Source organism: Lithobates pipiens, unplaced genomic scaffold, assembly GCF_037356315.1.
Source record: "Lithobates pipiens isolate NorthernLeopardFrog02 unplaced genomic scaffold, aLitPip1_a1.2 Scaffold_22, whole genome shotgun sequence".
NCBI classification, from domain to species: Eukaryota; Metazoa; Chordata; class Amphibia; order Anura; family Ranidae; genus Lithobates; species Lithobates pipiens.
The window spans coordinates 313,078,118-313,093,463 of record NW_027507784.1 but is presented as its reverse complement, the minus strand read 5'-3'; the positions used below and the strand labels follow the sequence as shown (position 1 = coordinate 313,093,463).

The following is a 15,346-nucleotide window of genomic DNA, read 5'->3' as shown; positions in this document are numbered from 1 at the left end:
GCGTTTTTTCCCTTTATTTTCACCTGGTGATCCTGCCACTAACACGTGTTATGTCTTAAAATAACAATGCTCACTCACTCTAGTATACCTATGGAGCAGTATTGTCATTGTAGGACATAACTACAGAAACAGACAAGATTTTTGGCAGGATCGACAACTATTTTTTTTGCTCTTATCAAACAAAAATACCAAAACACTTCATAGTAGAGCTGCGCGATTCTGGCCAAAATGAGAATCACAATTTTTTTTGCTTAGAATAAAAAGATCACAATTCTCGTGATGTAAAATCTTTCACATTATACAAAAAAAATTGGGCTAACTTTACTGTTTTTTTTATTAATTAAAGTCATTTTTTCCAAACAAAATTGCATTTGAAAGACCGCTGTGCAAATGCAGAGTGACATAAAATATTGCAACAACCACCATTTTATTCTCTAGGGTCTCTACTAAAAAAAATTTATATATATATATATATATATATATAAAGTTTGGGGGTTCCAACTAATTTTCTAGGAAAAAAAAATGATTTTATCTTAAAACCAATAAATGTCAGAAAAAGGTTTAGTGTTTAAAGCCCCACACACAGATTTTCTGATGATTTTTTCCTTCAGATTTACCAAAACCATATAATATGAGGTCAAACCTTAGGAGTTTCAATTTGTATGCAATCAGGCAGGTCCTTCACTACATGGTTTTGGTAAATTTGAAGACAAAAATCAGCAGAAAAACTGATAGTGTGTATGGGGCTTTAGTGGTTAAACTTTCCTCATTTACACACAAGTCTATTCCTTTGAAAAATTGTTACAATGTTTATACTTAATTCCACTGCTAAAGAATGTTGTGATTCTTGGCAGACTGCCCAGTTTTTTTCCTTCCTTTCCTTTGATGGCTGTGGTTTCAGAAGAGCAGAGAGAATTCTCTGCATAGAAAGAATCAAGAAATACTTCTGTCACATTCGCAATGGGGAAAAAATCGCGATAACGATTCTTGTCGATTAATAGTGCAGCTCTACTCCATAGTATAATTAATAGGCCAAAGGGAAGCAAATGAGAGTCGTTCATTGGTATGGTTTACGTAATCCTTAAAGTGGAGGGCCACCCTGAAAAAAAAAAATATAAAAAATTATAAAAAATTCCAAAAAAAAAATAATATTTTTTTTTTACTTACCAGAAATGCCTGTTGCTAGGCACATAATCCTAATCTTCCTCTTCCTCCTCCGCGGAGATCTTCTTTTTTCTCTCCTCGTCACGTTGTCTTCTGGGTAATGGATCGCGCTGTGTTCTGGGAACTGTGTGTCCCAGAACACAGCGCGTCCCATTCACAAAGCGCTGCGCGACTCGCGCATGCGCAGTAGGAAACGGGCAGTGAAGCCGCAAGGCTCCACTGCCTGTTTCCCTTAGAAGGAATGGCGGCGCCGGGACCCGAGAGCTGAGGACAGGGCGGCCGACATCGCCGGTGCCCTGGACAGGTAAGTCGGCTTATTAAGTCAGCAGCTGCAGTGTTTGCAGCTGCTGACTTTTAAATTTTTTTTTTTAACGGCCCTCCTCTTTAAAGGGGTTGTAAACCCTCATGTTTTTTTCACTTTAATTCATCCTATGTGTAGCACTAACCCCCGAAGGAGCTGCTGGTTATTTTTGGGCTTACCGTTGCCTTTCGTTCTCCTTGTTGCATGTCTAGGGGATGTCCTGTGGTAGATGGCCCAGTAACTTGAGACTGACAATAGATCCACTTGAATGCATTTTATTTGCAAAAACTCAAACCATTGAACAGTCTTTCAACTTGGAATCAGAGGGTTGGAAAGGAAAGTTCAGGTACTCTCAATGTCAAAGTCCAAAAACGTTAAGGAACTTGCTTACTTTGACTGCATCCAGAGAATAGCCATTCGCAGCTGGATGAACACTCAGGTTGAAGTCTTTATCACCAACGTTGCAGAACATGTAGGGAAACTAAGCTGTAGAACACGTGTAGGATACCTGGATCTTTCAGCCCACTTGGCGATATCCACAAGACCGGATTCTCTCGGTTACTTCAGCCCTTCCAGGCTCTTGTTAAGAAAACCAAACTCACTCGTGGTGTTCTTCTAAAGAGTCCTCCCCTGGAATGCTCGAATTTCAATGGGTCTCTCCCGAACCGGAGACAGCACCCATCCACCTTGGAATCCTTCCCTAGTTCCCTTGCTTTGGGCTAGCCAGCCCTGAGGCATTAAAGTCGGGTGGATCCGCACCCCAGGCCATAGCCTTCCCGGGGGCTGGTCAGGAGGACCAGGACCATGTAATCAGCACAGCATACTGGACCGGAACCCCGGACCACATGAAGTCCGCATCTTTAATACTCTCTCCCAGAGGGCACATCGAGAGGGCCACTCCCACTGTCCTGACTCAGATAGAGAGTAAATTAAACGCCCAACCAGACCATAGTTCCATGCCTGCCACCAGAGACAGCGCCCCCCTGTGGCCAGGCTGAACATCTCACAGCCCAGTCAGACTGACACAGAAGTCAAACTTAGGCAAATAGACCCAAACCAAACTGTAGTTTGGTTAAAGTTACATTTTGAAAAACACATATTTAGCCCACCGCTACATATGCATTAAGGGTGAAAAAACTTCTGACAGTGACCCCCGTCCCCCATTTTACTCACCTGAGCCCTTCGTTCCGGGGTACCCTAGAAGAGGGTGATTGGGGCCACTTTGTGCAAAACGAACTGCACAGTGGAGGAAAGTATGATATATTTGTTATTTTAAAAAAAAGGAGCCTTTACAATCACTTTGAGTCAATTTCTGTGCATTCGGAGACCCTTAGTTTAGGACACATTACACACAGACTCTTGACTCTGTGTCAAGCACACCTCCATTAATATGAATTTCTATGCCACACAAAAAAACGTATGGATTGTGCGGCAACATGCTGAGATCATATGCGGTCACCACCATGGTTTATTACTTTTACTGTATTTTGTTTATACAGCAATTGCCTTCAATAAGGTGCTCATAAACGATGTACTAAAGCAAATGTACAGAAGCTTTGGTAATTTATTTTTTACATTTTTATCCCAGAATCCCTTTAGTGCCTGCTAGCAACATGTGCCTAGAGAGGAAGCACACCTTGTGGGATTCTGGGGTGGTTGCTTTGTTATAGCCTTGTATGTTTAGATATCATTGTTTAAATTAATTGACAAGGCCCTTAACCACCTCAATACAGGGCATTTTCACCCCCTTCCTGCCCAAGCCATTTTTCAGTTTTCAGCGCTGTCACACTTTGAATGACAATTGAGCGGTCATACAACGATGTACCCCAATGAAATGGTTATCATTTTGTCCCCACAAATAGAGCTTTCTTTTGGTGGTATTTGATCACCTCTGCGGTTTTTATTTTTTGCGCAATAAACAAAAGAAGAGCGACAAGTTTGAAAAAAAAAACTATATTCTTTACTTTTTGCTATAATAAATATCCAATTTTTCTTTTAAAACATTTTTTTTTCCTCAGTTTAGGCAGATACGTATTCTTCTACATATTTTTGGTAAAAAAAAAAATCGCAATAAGCGTATATTGATTGGTTTGTGCAAAAGTCATAGCGCCTACAAAATAGAGGATAGATTTATAGCTTTTTTATTTTTTTTATTTTTTTTTACTAACTTTTTTTAGTAATGGTGGTGATCTGCGTTTTTTATTGTGACTGCAACATTGTGGCGAACATATCGGACACTTTTCACACATTTTTGGGACCATTCACATTTATACAGCGATCAGTGCTGTAAAACTGCATTGATTACTGTATAAATGTGACTGGCAGTGAAGGGGTTAACACTAGGTGGTGATCAAGGGGTTAATATGTTCCCTGGGAGTGACTCTAACTGTAGGTGATTCATAAGGGGAGGAGCCCGATCAGTGTTTCTCTGTACTGAGAACACACCATCGGTCTCCTCTCCTCTGACAGGACCGTGGATCTCTGTGTTTACATAAACATATCCATGGTCCTGCTGTGTTCCCGGGCAATCGTGGGTGCCTGGCGGAAAACACGGCCGCCCATTTAGTCCCCAGTGCGTGCCCCCTGGTGGGCCGAAAAGGCGAGGGCGTCATATGACGCACTCCCACAACAAAAGCTGCGCCGCCTGGCCATCAATTGACAGCCGGCGGTCGGCAAGCAGTTAAAAATATGGACTCTGAAAAATACTGTATTTATTGACGTATAACACTCACTTTTTCACCATGAAAATCGGGCACAAATAGCGGGTACGTGTTATACGCCAATACTTCAATTTTAGCTGCCTCGGAGGGGACAGGGAGGGGGGCAGTAAGAATCTCCTGCCTCTGTAATAGAAAGTCCCACCATTGGACCACTGTTCTGTCTATCATAGGAGATTCTCCTGTATGTAATATGTCGGCGCTCGTCCCGCCCCCCTCCCTGCCCCCTCTAGGCTGCAGATGGGCATCGATCAGGCTGCAGTCTGCACTGATGGCAATGGTGAGGCTGCTGCATTGATGGCAATGGTGAGGCTGCATTGATGTGGACTAATGAGGCTGCAGATGGGCATTGATCAGGCTGCATTGATGGCAATGGTGAGGCTGCAGATGGGCACTGACCCTTATTTTGCTTCAAAGTTCTTTATTTAAAATGTACGTTTTTTTTCCTGAAACTTCCCTCTTAAAATGAATGTGCGTGTTATGTGCCTGTGCATGTTATACGCGGATAAATACGGTAAATGTCGAAAGCCCCATACACACTATCAGATTTTCTGCTGATTTTTTTTGCTTCACATTTACCAAAACCATATAATATGAGGTCAAACCTTAGGAGTTTCAATTTGTATGCAATCAGGCAGGCCCTTGCACTACATGGTTTCAAAAATCAGCAGAAAATCTGATCGTGTGTGTATGGGGCTTAAGGGTCCATGCACAGCTGCTTAAAAACATGCCAGTGATCTTTGCAGGGAAAAAGAACGCAAATTTTGAATGTTTTTGTACTATTGTTTAATAGCGTTTAGCTTTTTTTTCTGCTCTCAAAAATGCAAAATAGAGGGGTTTTCTTTCCTGCCTTTAAAAACTGACCTTATAATATGCCTCTAAATGTCCTAATGTACATTAGCAGCTTCTACAGGCAAAACGCAAGTCTGACCCAGCAAACAAAGGCAAATTCCCATAATGCCATAACAGTTCCCACCGCTGTGCCTTGTGTTGGTCTTCCACCATATTGTAGTAGAGGGTGGGTACATTTATAAAGCAGCTGACAAAATATGGCATTTACCATTTTCCATGTCTGTTTTTTCTGAAGGTTTATAAAAATGCAAAATGGCAAGTTAAAAATTGAAATATTCTGAGAAAAGCAGTGAAAAAGTGTTGTAACTGCATGCAATATGATGAAATAATACAAATCTGGAAAAAAAAATCAGAGGGGAGGAACACCGATTAGACTGTTGATTGGTTGGCTCCGCTGGAAGGTTATCCATCCAAGAGCAACTCAACTGGACTTGCTCTGTAATGTTGGAGTCTTTTTGCTACTAATCCAAGGATATTCCTCAGCTTAAATATTCCAACATTTCTTACTCCATGGGTGACTCATGTAGCTAAATGTTGGGGTATGTTCTCGAATCGTATTTGAGGAGGATCCTTGGATGTCTTCAACATTACAAAACAAAGTATGTTGAAGGTGACTGACTACTACTAAATATACTATTCAATGGACAATTGAGAACACCGCAAAGATGAGTTCAAACTTCAGAATATATACAGTATGTGATGCTACAACCTGAATCGTAGATGTGGCTGCTGGATAAATAAATACCTGTGCCTGGACCACAGCTACACACACTGTCAGATAATGTTAAAGATGAATAAAGGTCCAGCAATACAGTATACCATGATCATACAATTCATGTTACTTTATTGCAGATCCATCAAGGCAAGAGGGAATCCAATGTACAAATAGGTTGACGTGTTTCAGCCCTGTAGCTTATGACTAAGACCCAGCACAGGTCTGAAACACGTTAACTTTTTTGTATCTTGAATTCCCCCTTGTCTTGATGGGTCTGCAATAGAGTAGCTTCAATTCACTGGGCATATTATACCGTGTTGCCAGATCTTCACTCATCTTCAATAGCAAAGATAAGACAACACAGGGCACACCGATTCTGGGAGTGCAGTTGTTGAAAAGGCAGTTTGCCCCCCTCTGTGTCTTACGCCTGCATCTGTACATATTCACCAGCACACCATGGATCAACAATCACTGTCTAAAGGTTTCTTTATTGTTGAGAGATCACATCACAGAGATAAGTGCAATGTTTCGGAGCCGCGCAGTGCCCCTTCGTCAGACAATTAGAAGGCTACAACATGCTGTCATCCTACTTTGCTAGCAGTTTAGTTCTAGGTGTACAAACCCAGAGTGGGCAAACTGTAAGTACAAATACATGCATGTTGCAGGATTAGGCCTCTTCTACATGGGCGTAGTACAGCATACACCCTTGCAAGGGCAGTGTTTGCCAACAAGGAGATGCACAGGTGTTCCGTGCAGGCAGTCCAGTTCATCTCATTTGGGATGCAACAGCTGCACAGACACAGCCATTTCTCCCAATTTGACATCAGTGTGGGTGAGGGTGCACACCCCTGAATGCAGACAGCGTGCGTTTGGGGACTTTCACCCACACGGCTGTCAGGGTGGGAGCAACAGCTGTGTCTGTGCAGTCTCTGCATCCCAGTTGACATGAATGGCATTGCCGGCACTGGGATGCATTGAACACCCGTGCGGCAAACATGGCGCTTGCAGTCCAGTTCATGTCATTTGGGATGCAGCAGCTGCACAGACACAGCCATTGCTCCCAATTTGACATCAGTGTGGGTGCGGGTGCACATCCCTGAATGCAGACAGCACGGCTGTCAGGGTGGGAGCAACAGCTGTGTCTGTGCAGCCTCTGCATCCCAGTTGACATGAATGATATTGCCGGCACTGGGATGAATTGAACACCCGTGCGGGCAAACATGACGCTTGCATGGGTGTGCACTGTAGTTTGCCAATGTGAAGGAAGCCTCGGCAACATCATTATTTATCATTTTATATATATTTTTTTTATATATATATATATATATATATATATATATATATATATATAGATATACACACACAGTATATTCATAAATGGCCCATATAATAAACCTTGTGCAAAGTTATTCACTTTAGGATCAAAGGACAAGGATGATTTTTTATTTATTTTTTCTTGAAAAAGGTGTGTTTAACCTTACGGTACAGTAATAGCTGTGAAGATGTGGAACAGTTCTCTGCAGGATCTGGTTCTAGCCAAAAAAAGGTTTCAAATAAGGTTGGATGTGTTTCTAGATAAACAAAATATAACCATCCTAGATTGTTTAATCAGGGGGGAGTGATAAAAAAAATAGGATCATGTTTAATAAGGAGTATCTCACCTTCCTCTGGATTAAATACAGTTAGGATGCAGGTTATTTTATTTATTTTTGTTCTTTAGACGTGTCGTTCTTCAGCTTAATTATGTAACAATGAGGACCTGGATATATTGCTTTGGCAGGCAGGGCGGCAGTCTAGAACCTTTTATTATACACAGGATTGTGTTACTGCATCATGATGTGTAGGAAGATTTGTGCCACTCCTGGAAGACCTGCCGTCCTAGATTACAATGTTGACTATACGTAAATCAAGTTCTGGTTTTCGACTCCTCAAACAGAACAGCCATTGGGTACTTTTGAAAATTGTAGGTAAAATTTTTGGAAAGCTCAGCTAACCAAGCCATTTTCACTTAGGTTCATACATCCGCCAGATTCTACATGTGTCTCTGGGAGTCCTCATTGCCTACCTCAGTATCCCCGTTGTTGTGAACCTGATGAGCTCCAGACAACTTATGAACACGTCATTCAACCCTCTACGGATTGTCAACACATATGGAGCCTTCGGCAGGTACTATATAGCTTAAATCTCAAAGAGAGAACCCAATGTTGAAGCACAACTCTAGGTAAAGAGAATCGTGCAGAGCACTTAAGGATGTGTGCATTTTAAAACAAATGTGCTTCTGTGAACTATTTGTGATATGTCCACCTAGAACCTCTGAAGTGCTGATATTGGGACAGGGTTTTTGTTTTTCAGCCAAAAGATTTTCTTCTCATTTTCGATCAATTGAGGCATAGTTGTGAAGTCAAAACAAAGACCGGGAGGGTGGCTGTAGTTAAAATCCAGCCAAATCATTTTGTTCCATTTTGGATGGTGTGGATAAGGGCTAGAAGCTCTGTCAGTTATTTTCTGTCATCTGTATCCCGTTTGGTTAGATTTCTCCTCTCCTGGTTGGTCTTTGGAACAGGAAGTCAAATGAATTCTCTCTGGAGCACTGATGGCATTAACAAAAAAAATAATTAGCTATAAAACAACAGTTCTAACCTTTCCCTCCCCTATACAAAATGAAAAAAGTTAATGAGGTTCTGCTTTAACTGCTTGTATTAATATTTTTTTGTTTCCATTCCACTGTGCACAATCAATCATGTTATGGTTTGACTGTAGTTCACGTTAATAGAAGAACTCTCACCAAATATGTAATTCCACATCCAGGTGATGGAATTGTACTATCCAGCAACAACAATTACCTGAAATCCTCTATTACATTGAGCTGACACTAGACAGTTGAAAGCTAATATAAGGCTTGCAGTGGCAATGCATGCTCTGTAAGCTGATGGGTGGGAGGAGTTGGTACTTACGTGATCTGGCAGGGGAAGAGTTGTGATGTTCATTAGCGGTCTAAAAACCAGACAATGGCACAGATGTCATAAAGCCAGTGGCCATGGATGGATCAGAAGAAAATGTGCACAGCTTTAAAATGTTTTTGGCAAGTGAAACACTTTGGGGTTGATTTATAAAACTGGAGAGCTTAGAATCTGGTGTCGCTGTGCATGGTAGCCAATCATTTTCTAGCTTCAGCTTGTTCAATTAAGCTTTGACTATAAAACCTGGAAGCTGGTTGGTTTCTATGCAGAGTTGCACCAGATTTTGCACGCTCCAGTTTTAGTAAATCCTCCCCTTTGTATATATTTGCTTCAGTTGAGTACTTGGCTGTTCCTCTGCTCTCCCTTTAGGGCTCTTTCACACGGTGCGGATCGGTGCTGATTCACCCCGTGGATATCCGCTTGCTCAGCGGGGATCGCTCCGTCAATCCCCATTGAGCAGGAAGATGACAGGTCCATCTCTGCACACTGTGCAGGGACAGACATGTCAGAGCGCCGCTCTCCCCTATGGGAGATGGGGTGACCGCAGTGTCCGTCGTCACCCGATCCGATTCAATGACGGATGGAAAAGTAGGTTTTTCCTCCGTCACACTTTTTCGGATCGGAGCAGGTCAGATGTAAGCGGAAACATGTCACCGCTAACATCTGACGCTCCATAGACCTCTATGGAGCATCCGTTCAGGTCCGCCTGGCTGTTTTTTAGGATCGGCCATGTGAAAGAGGCCTTAATGACACTTTCTGTCTCATATATACTAATCAGTTATAATATTAACCCATCAAGGCATGGACTCCACTAGACCTCTGAAGGTATGCTGTAGTATCTGGAAGCAAGCTGTCAGTAGCAGATCCTTTAAGTCCTGTAAGTTGTAAGGTGTTGCCCTCCATGAATCAGACTTGGGCTCCATGCACACTGGACATTAAAATAATGTTATAAAAATGGCAGTAGCTTTGCAGTGAGTCTTTCAATGCTTTTTTTTTGTTTTTGCAATAACATTTATTCGTTTTTTTAGCAATTTTTTTCTTTGAATTTTTTTTTTTCAATGGATCAAAAACCTTAAAAAATGCTGGTGAAACGCATTTTTGAGAGTTTATCAACGTTAATGAGCATTTGGCGTTTTTGTGGTCAGAAAAAGGACTCCTGAACGTGATTTTATGGCGTTCAGAAAACAGGCCATAAATGCCACTGCTGATAGTCTTCCAAAAACGTCCATGTGTGCAGGGACACATAGGATAACATAGAGGGGAGTTTATGGGCTGCCCAATCTCCCAAAAACTGCCGTTTATGAGATTCAGTGTGCATGGAACCTTACTTTTCCAGCACATCCCACAGATGCTCGATTGGATTGGGTTCTGGAGAATTTGGAGGCCAAGTTAACACCTTAATGCTGTGTTCCTCAAACCATTCTTAAATTGATCAGACTAGACCACCTTCTTCCATTGCTCCTTGGTGCAGTTCTGATGCTCACATGCCCATTGTAGGCTCTTTTGGCTGTGAACACGGGTGAGCATGGATGCCCTGACCAGTCTATGGCTAGGCAACCTCATATACAACAAATTGCAATGCATTGTGCACTGAGTCTTAGCTGCTCATGACCCTGTCACCGGTTTGCCGGTTCTCTTTCCTTTGACCACAGCAGACCGAGAACATTCCACAAGAGCTACAGTTTTAGACATGCTATGACCCAGTCGTCTACCCACTACAATTTGGCCCTTGTCACAGTTGCTCAAATCCTTATGTTTGCCCATCGTTTCTGCTTTCTACACATTGACTTCAGGGACAACATGTCCACTTGCTGCCTAATATATCCCACCCACTTTCAGATACCCTTGTGAGATAACCATTGTTATTCACATTACCTGTCATCGGCCATGTTATGGCTGATTGTTGTATATATTATGTTATTGTACGGCTCTATCCCTTTAATCTAGATACGCTTACATTTTGTTTTTGTTTTAAGTTTTGGTTGTACTTGTTTGTGTTGAGAATGGAACGGTGTGTTCTGTGCCGATGTTGAAGATGGTTGGCATTACCAGTGGAATTCTGGGTATTCCAGGCCAAGAAAGGTGACATTCCCCAGACCTAATAGCAAAGGAGAGAAACACTTTTACAGAGCTACACTGGAAAATATTTTTGTGCTGTCGCTTCAGGCTCTTTCCCTAATTTCAGATACCCCAAGCAAGTCCAGCCGTTTGCTTCAGGATTTAGGAATTAAGTGAGGAAGTTTAAGAGACCCAGTTGTCCTTCGTTCCTTCTTTCACCACTATGTTAGAGGGCACGGGGAAGAGCTCTGGACCTCTTTAAACTATTAATCCAGGTGTGGCAAAGATTTTGCAATGCTATTTTTATGTTATTGTTTTTTTCAATACTTTATGCACTAAACAAGAGTAAAGTTTGACATATGTGAGAGGAAAATAAAGTCAAATTGCACATTATATTGCAGTTTAATGATTCTGGCTCTGACTATGCCTTGAGTTGTATAAAGCAGAACGGTACACATAACAACTTGTTATTTGACAAGGAAAGTACATTTCACATTAATAATTATGCTACTAAAATTATTGTGTGCTGTAAATTGCCTCCAGCATTGCTCCTGTTTCTTCTTCCTGGAGGCCACCATTTTGTTGAAGCCCAGAGCCCTTAAACAGCAGTAAATCTTTAAGTTGTCAGCAGATTGGCCTCTACAAATTTGGTACAGTACCGAAAAATAGAGAGCATCTGAGCATGTGCAGAGCAGGATAAGACAGTGTATTACTGGGTTTAAACAGCACTATATAGTCACTTATTTTTAATGTTTTACATAACTATACCTGCAAAAGGTGCCAGCCTGGAGTGATCTAGCAGGACTTAATTTTTTGACTAAAGTTCCACTTTAAGTTCAGTATTCTCAGAAGGCTGGATTGGTAAAGTGAACTTGCTTCAGTAAGCAAGACTGGCTCTTTTATTGGATTGGGCTAAGGCAGTTGGCATGGCTTTGTCCTGAATTCAGGAATGTAAGTCTGTAGGATCCCTCAGCTGTACACTGGACCCATGCAAACAGAGTAAGGATGTCATAAAAGGTATCTGGTTACCTGTAGGATGGTAAAATAGTCCCACCAAGAATGTTAACACATGGGTAAAAAAGGGTTTTTAATACCGGTTACCTATAAAATCCTTTCTTGGAGTACAACACGGGACACAGAGCCATAGTAGTTACTATGTGTATTATATAGGTCACCATTAGATGTTAGACACTGGCACACCTTAAGGCAGGAAGTTCACTCCCTATATAACCACTCCCATTACTGGGAGTTTTTGTAGCAAAGCAATATATGTGTATCCAAAGAGGGGAGGGACCTATGTGTCCCGTGAGGTACTCCAAGAAAAGGATTTTACAGGTAAGCTGTTATAAAAATATTATTTTCTTTATCGTACATCACGGGACACAGAGCCATAGTAGTAACTATGTGTGATGTCCCACAGCAATGCCAACTGAGGGAAGGGAGACACAAACAAAAGTAGGGCGCCATCAGACCTGAGGACCTGTACTGCTGCCTGCAGCACACTGCGCCCAAAGGAAATATCCTCATGCCTTTTTACATCCACCTGATAGAATCTGGTAAAGAATCTGGTATGGACTGAAGACCAAGTTGTGGCCTTGCAGGTTTGAGCCATGGAGGCTTGGTAATGCACTGCCCATGAAGCACTAACAGCCCTGGTAGAGTGCGATTTGATTTGAAAAGATGGAATCTTCATCCTCAAACCATAAGCTTGAAGAACTACTTGCCGAATCCACTTAGAAATAGTAGATTTCGATGCTGCCTGTCCTTTTTTAGGACCTTCAGGCAACACAAACAAAACATCAGATTTTCGAATCTGAGCAGTCGCCTTCAAGTAGACTTTGACTGCTATCACTACATCAAGAGAATGTAGCGACTTTTCTTGCGTAGAACAGGGTTCTGGAAAAAATGAAGGTAGAACAATGTCCTGGTTTTAGATGAAAACCTGACACTACCTTTGGTAAAAACTTATAATGAGGACGCAATACTACCCTATCCTTGTAAATAATTAAATATGGCTCTTTACAAGAAAGAGCAGCCAACTCTGATACCCTTCTTGCAGAAGATATGGCTACCAGAAAAACTAGCTTCCTTGTCAAAAGGACCAAGGGAATATGTTGTATTGGCTCAAAAGGCTGTTTCTGTAATGCCGACAGAACTAAATTCAAGTCCCAAGGGTTCCAGGGTGACCTAACCGATGGATTAAGCCACGTTACCCCCTGTAAAAAGCTATGGACCAAAGAATGTGAAGCAAGTGGTCTTTGAAACAATACCGATAAGGCCAAGACCTGGCCTTTGATAGTACTCAAAGCCAGCTTCATCTCAAACCCCATTTGCAAAAAGGCAAGGATTCGACCTATGACATACTTTCTGGGATGCCAATCCCCGGATTCACACCAGGAAAGATATGCCTTCCAGACTCTATAATATATGACTCTAGAGGCCGGCTTCCTTGCACTAATCAAGGTAGATACAGCTGATCCTGACAGCCTCTGCCTCTATAGAATGTGGGTCTCAATAGCCAAACCGTTAAATTTAGCATTTGTAAGGTAGAATGGAATACTGGATCTTGCGAGAGTAGGTCCGGACGTGGTGGTAGGGTCCGTGAGTCCCCTACCGCCATCGTTATGATCTCTGCATATGAATATCTTTTGGCCCATAAGAATCACTGACTTCCCTACCTGCTTGATCCTGCGAAGAAGTTGTGGAAGTAGCAGAATAGGAGGGAATGCATAAATCTGTGAAAACTGATCCCGCAGGGCCACCAAGGTTTCTGTTCTGCATTCTAGCGGATCCTTTGTTCTTGACACAAAGTTGTCAATCTTTTTGTTGCACCTGGACACAAACAGGTCTACATCTGGGATCCCCCATCTCCGGCATATTGCCAGGAAGATATCGGAGTAAAGGGACCATTCTCCCAGGCACAACTGCTAACAACTTAAGTAGTCCGCCTGCCAATTTTCTACTCCTGGAATGAAGACTGCCAATAGGCAAGGTACATGTTGTTTTTGCCCAAGTTAGGATTGGATTCACCTCTCTCTGGTTCGCATGACTTCTTGTGCCCCCCTGGTGATTGATATAGGCCACTGCCATGGCATTGTCAGATTGGATCCTGACAGGACAGTTCCGCAACCTGAATATCCAGGCCCCCAGGGCCAAGTGCGCTGCCCAAATCTCTAGAATGTTGATGGGCACAGTCCTTTCGGTTCTGGACCATTTCCCTTGGACGGTTGCCTCTTCCAGGACTGCTCCCCAACCCAAAAGGCTAGCATCTGTTGTTACCACCTTCCAGGTAACTGGTAAGAAGGATTTTCCCTTCTGCAGATTCTTGGTTATCCACCACCAACTGAGGCTTCAATGCACCTTTGGAGACAGACACATTGGGAAATTTAGAGCTTGTACCTTCTTGTTCCAAGCCGATAGGATAGTGTTTTTGCAGCAGTCTCGAATGAAACTGAGTATAAGGAATGGCTTTGAATGAAGCCACAATCTTTCACAATAACCTCATGCAAAGCTGAATAGAAGGAACTTCCTGTCTTAGGGTGTGCCAGTGTCCATCACCTAAAGGTGGCCTATATAACCCACATAGTAACTACTATGGCTCTGTGTCCTGTGATGGTTGATAAAGAAAGGTATTCTCTGGAGTTACTGATGATGTAGTTGGAGCTTATGGCAAAGGTACCTCCAAACCACATACTGGTTGCAACCACCAGGTGAGACAAACAAAGGCAAAGTACAAAGTGTAAGATTGTAGTAGAGGTCAATTCAAGGCTCTGTTACGAGAGAGTCAAACAACCAGAGAAAAGTACCTTAATTGGTGCTTAAGCAATGAGGTAGAGGTCAGTGCTGACAATGATCAGTCAATCTGTCAATAATTTGAAAAGAGCATCCATGGAACAAAAAAACTATCTTATGGGTAGTGCACCTAACATACAAGCTTTCAGCTCCAAACTCCAACTTTCAAATAGAAAGGGGGGAAGCCACTCATCATATAAAAACCAGGAGGAAATATCTGTTGTGTTAGAGAGCCTAAATAAACAGGATTGAAGGTTTTTATATGGCGAGTGGCTTTCCCCCTTCTTTTTTAAAAGTTAAAGAATGGTCAGCGACCATAGGGAGCCTGCTCCTTAACTAATTGGCTTCAAAAAAGGATGGGCTCAGGACACAGAGCACTGCGCCCTGAGCCCACCCAGTTGTGTGACAATAGCAAATTAATATTCGCTATTGTCTTCCTGATTCTCCTCCTGGCCAATCAGTAAGCGGGTCCTGAGACCGATTGGCCAGGGTGCATTAGGACTCACTTCCTGATCAGCCGGGAGGAGAAGCCTCGGCTCTTCCCTCGGCAAGCTGGAGCAGCAGCCCTACCCTGGATTGTAGTCACTTGCCTCCTTAGGTAAGGCTGCCTTCCCATCCGTCTCCCCAAGGGAGGAAATGGTGGCGGCGGCGGTGTGAGGAAGGGGGAGATTTATTTGCTGGTGTAAACCTCTTATTTAAAAAAAAAAAACGTTTAAGTCTTTACAATTACTTTAATGCACCATGATTTTGACTAGGATATTAAAGCTGAAGGTATACAGTGCCTTTC

General features: G+C 42.4%; 1 protein-coding gene across 1 annotated transcript in view; it reads left to right on the top strand.

Moving 5' to 3' along the window:
• LMF1 (lipase maturation factor 1) overlaps positions 1-15,346 on the top strand; it is a 551,994-nt gene that overhangs the window by 481,241 nt on the left and 55,407 nt on the right. The window contains exon 8 of the mRNA XM_077449405.1: positions 7,762-7,915. Coding sequence (XP_077305531.1) covers positions 7,762-7,915 — 154 coding nt within the window. The remainder of the gene's footprint in view (positions 1-7,761; positions 7,916-15,346) is intronic.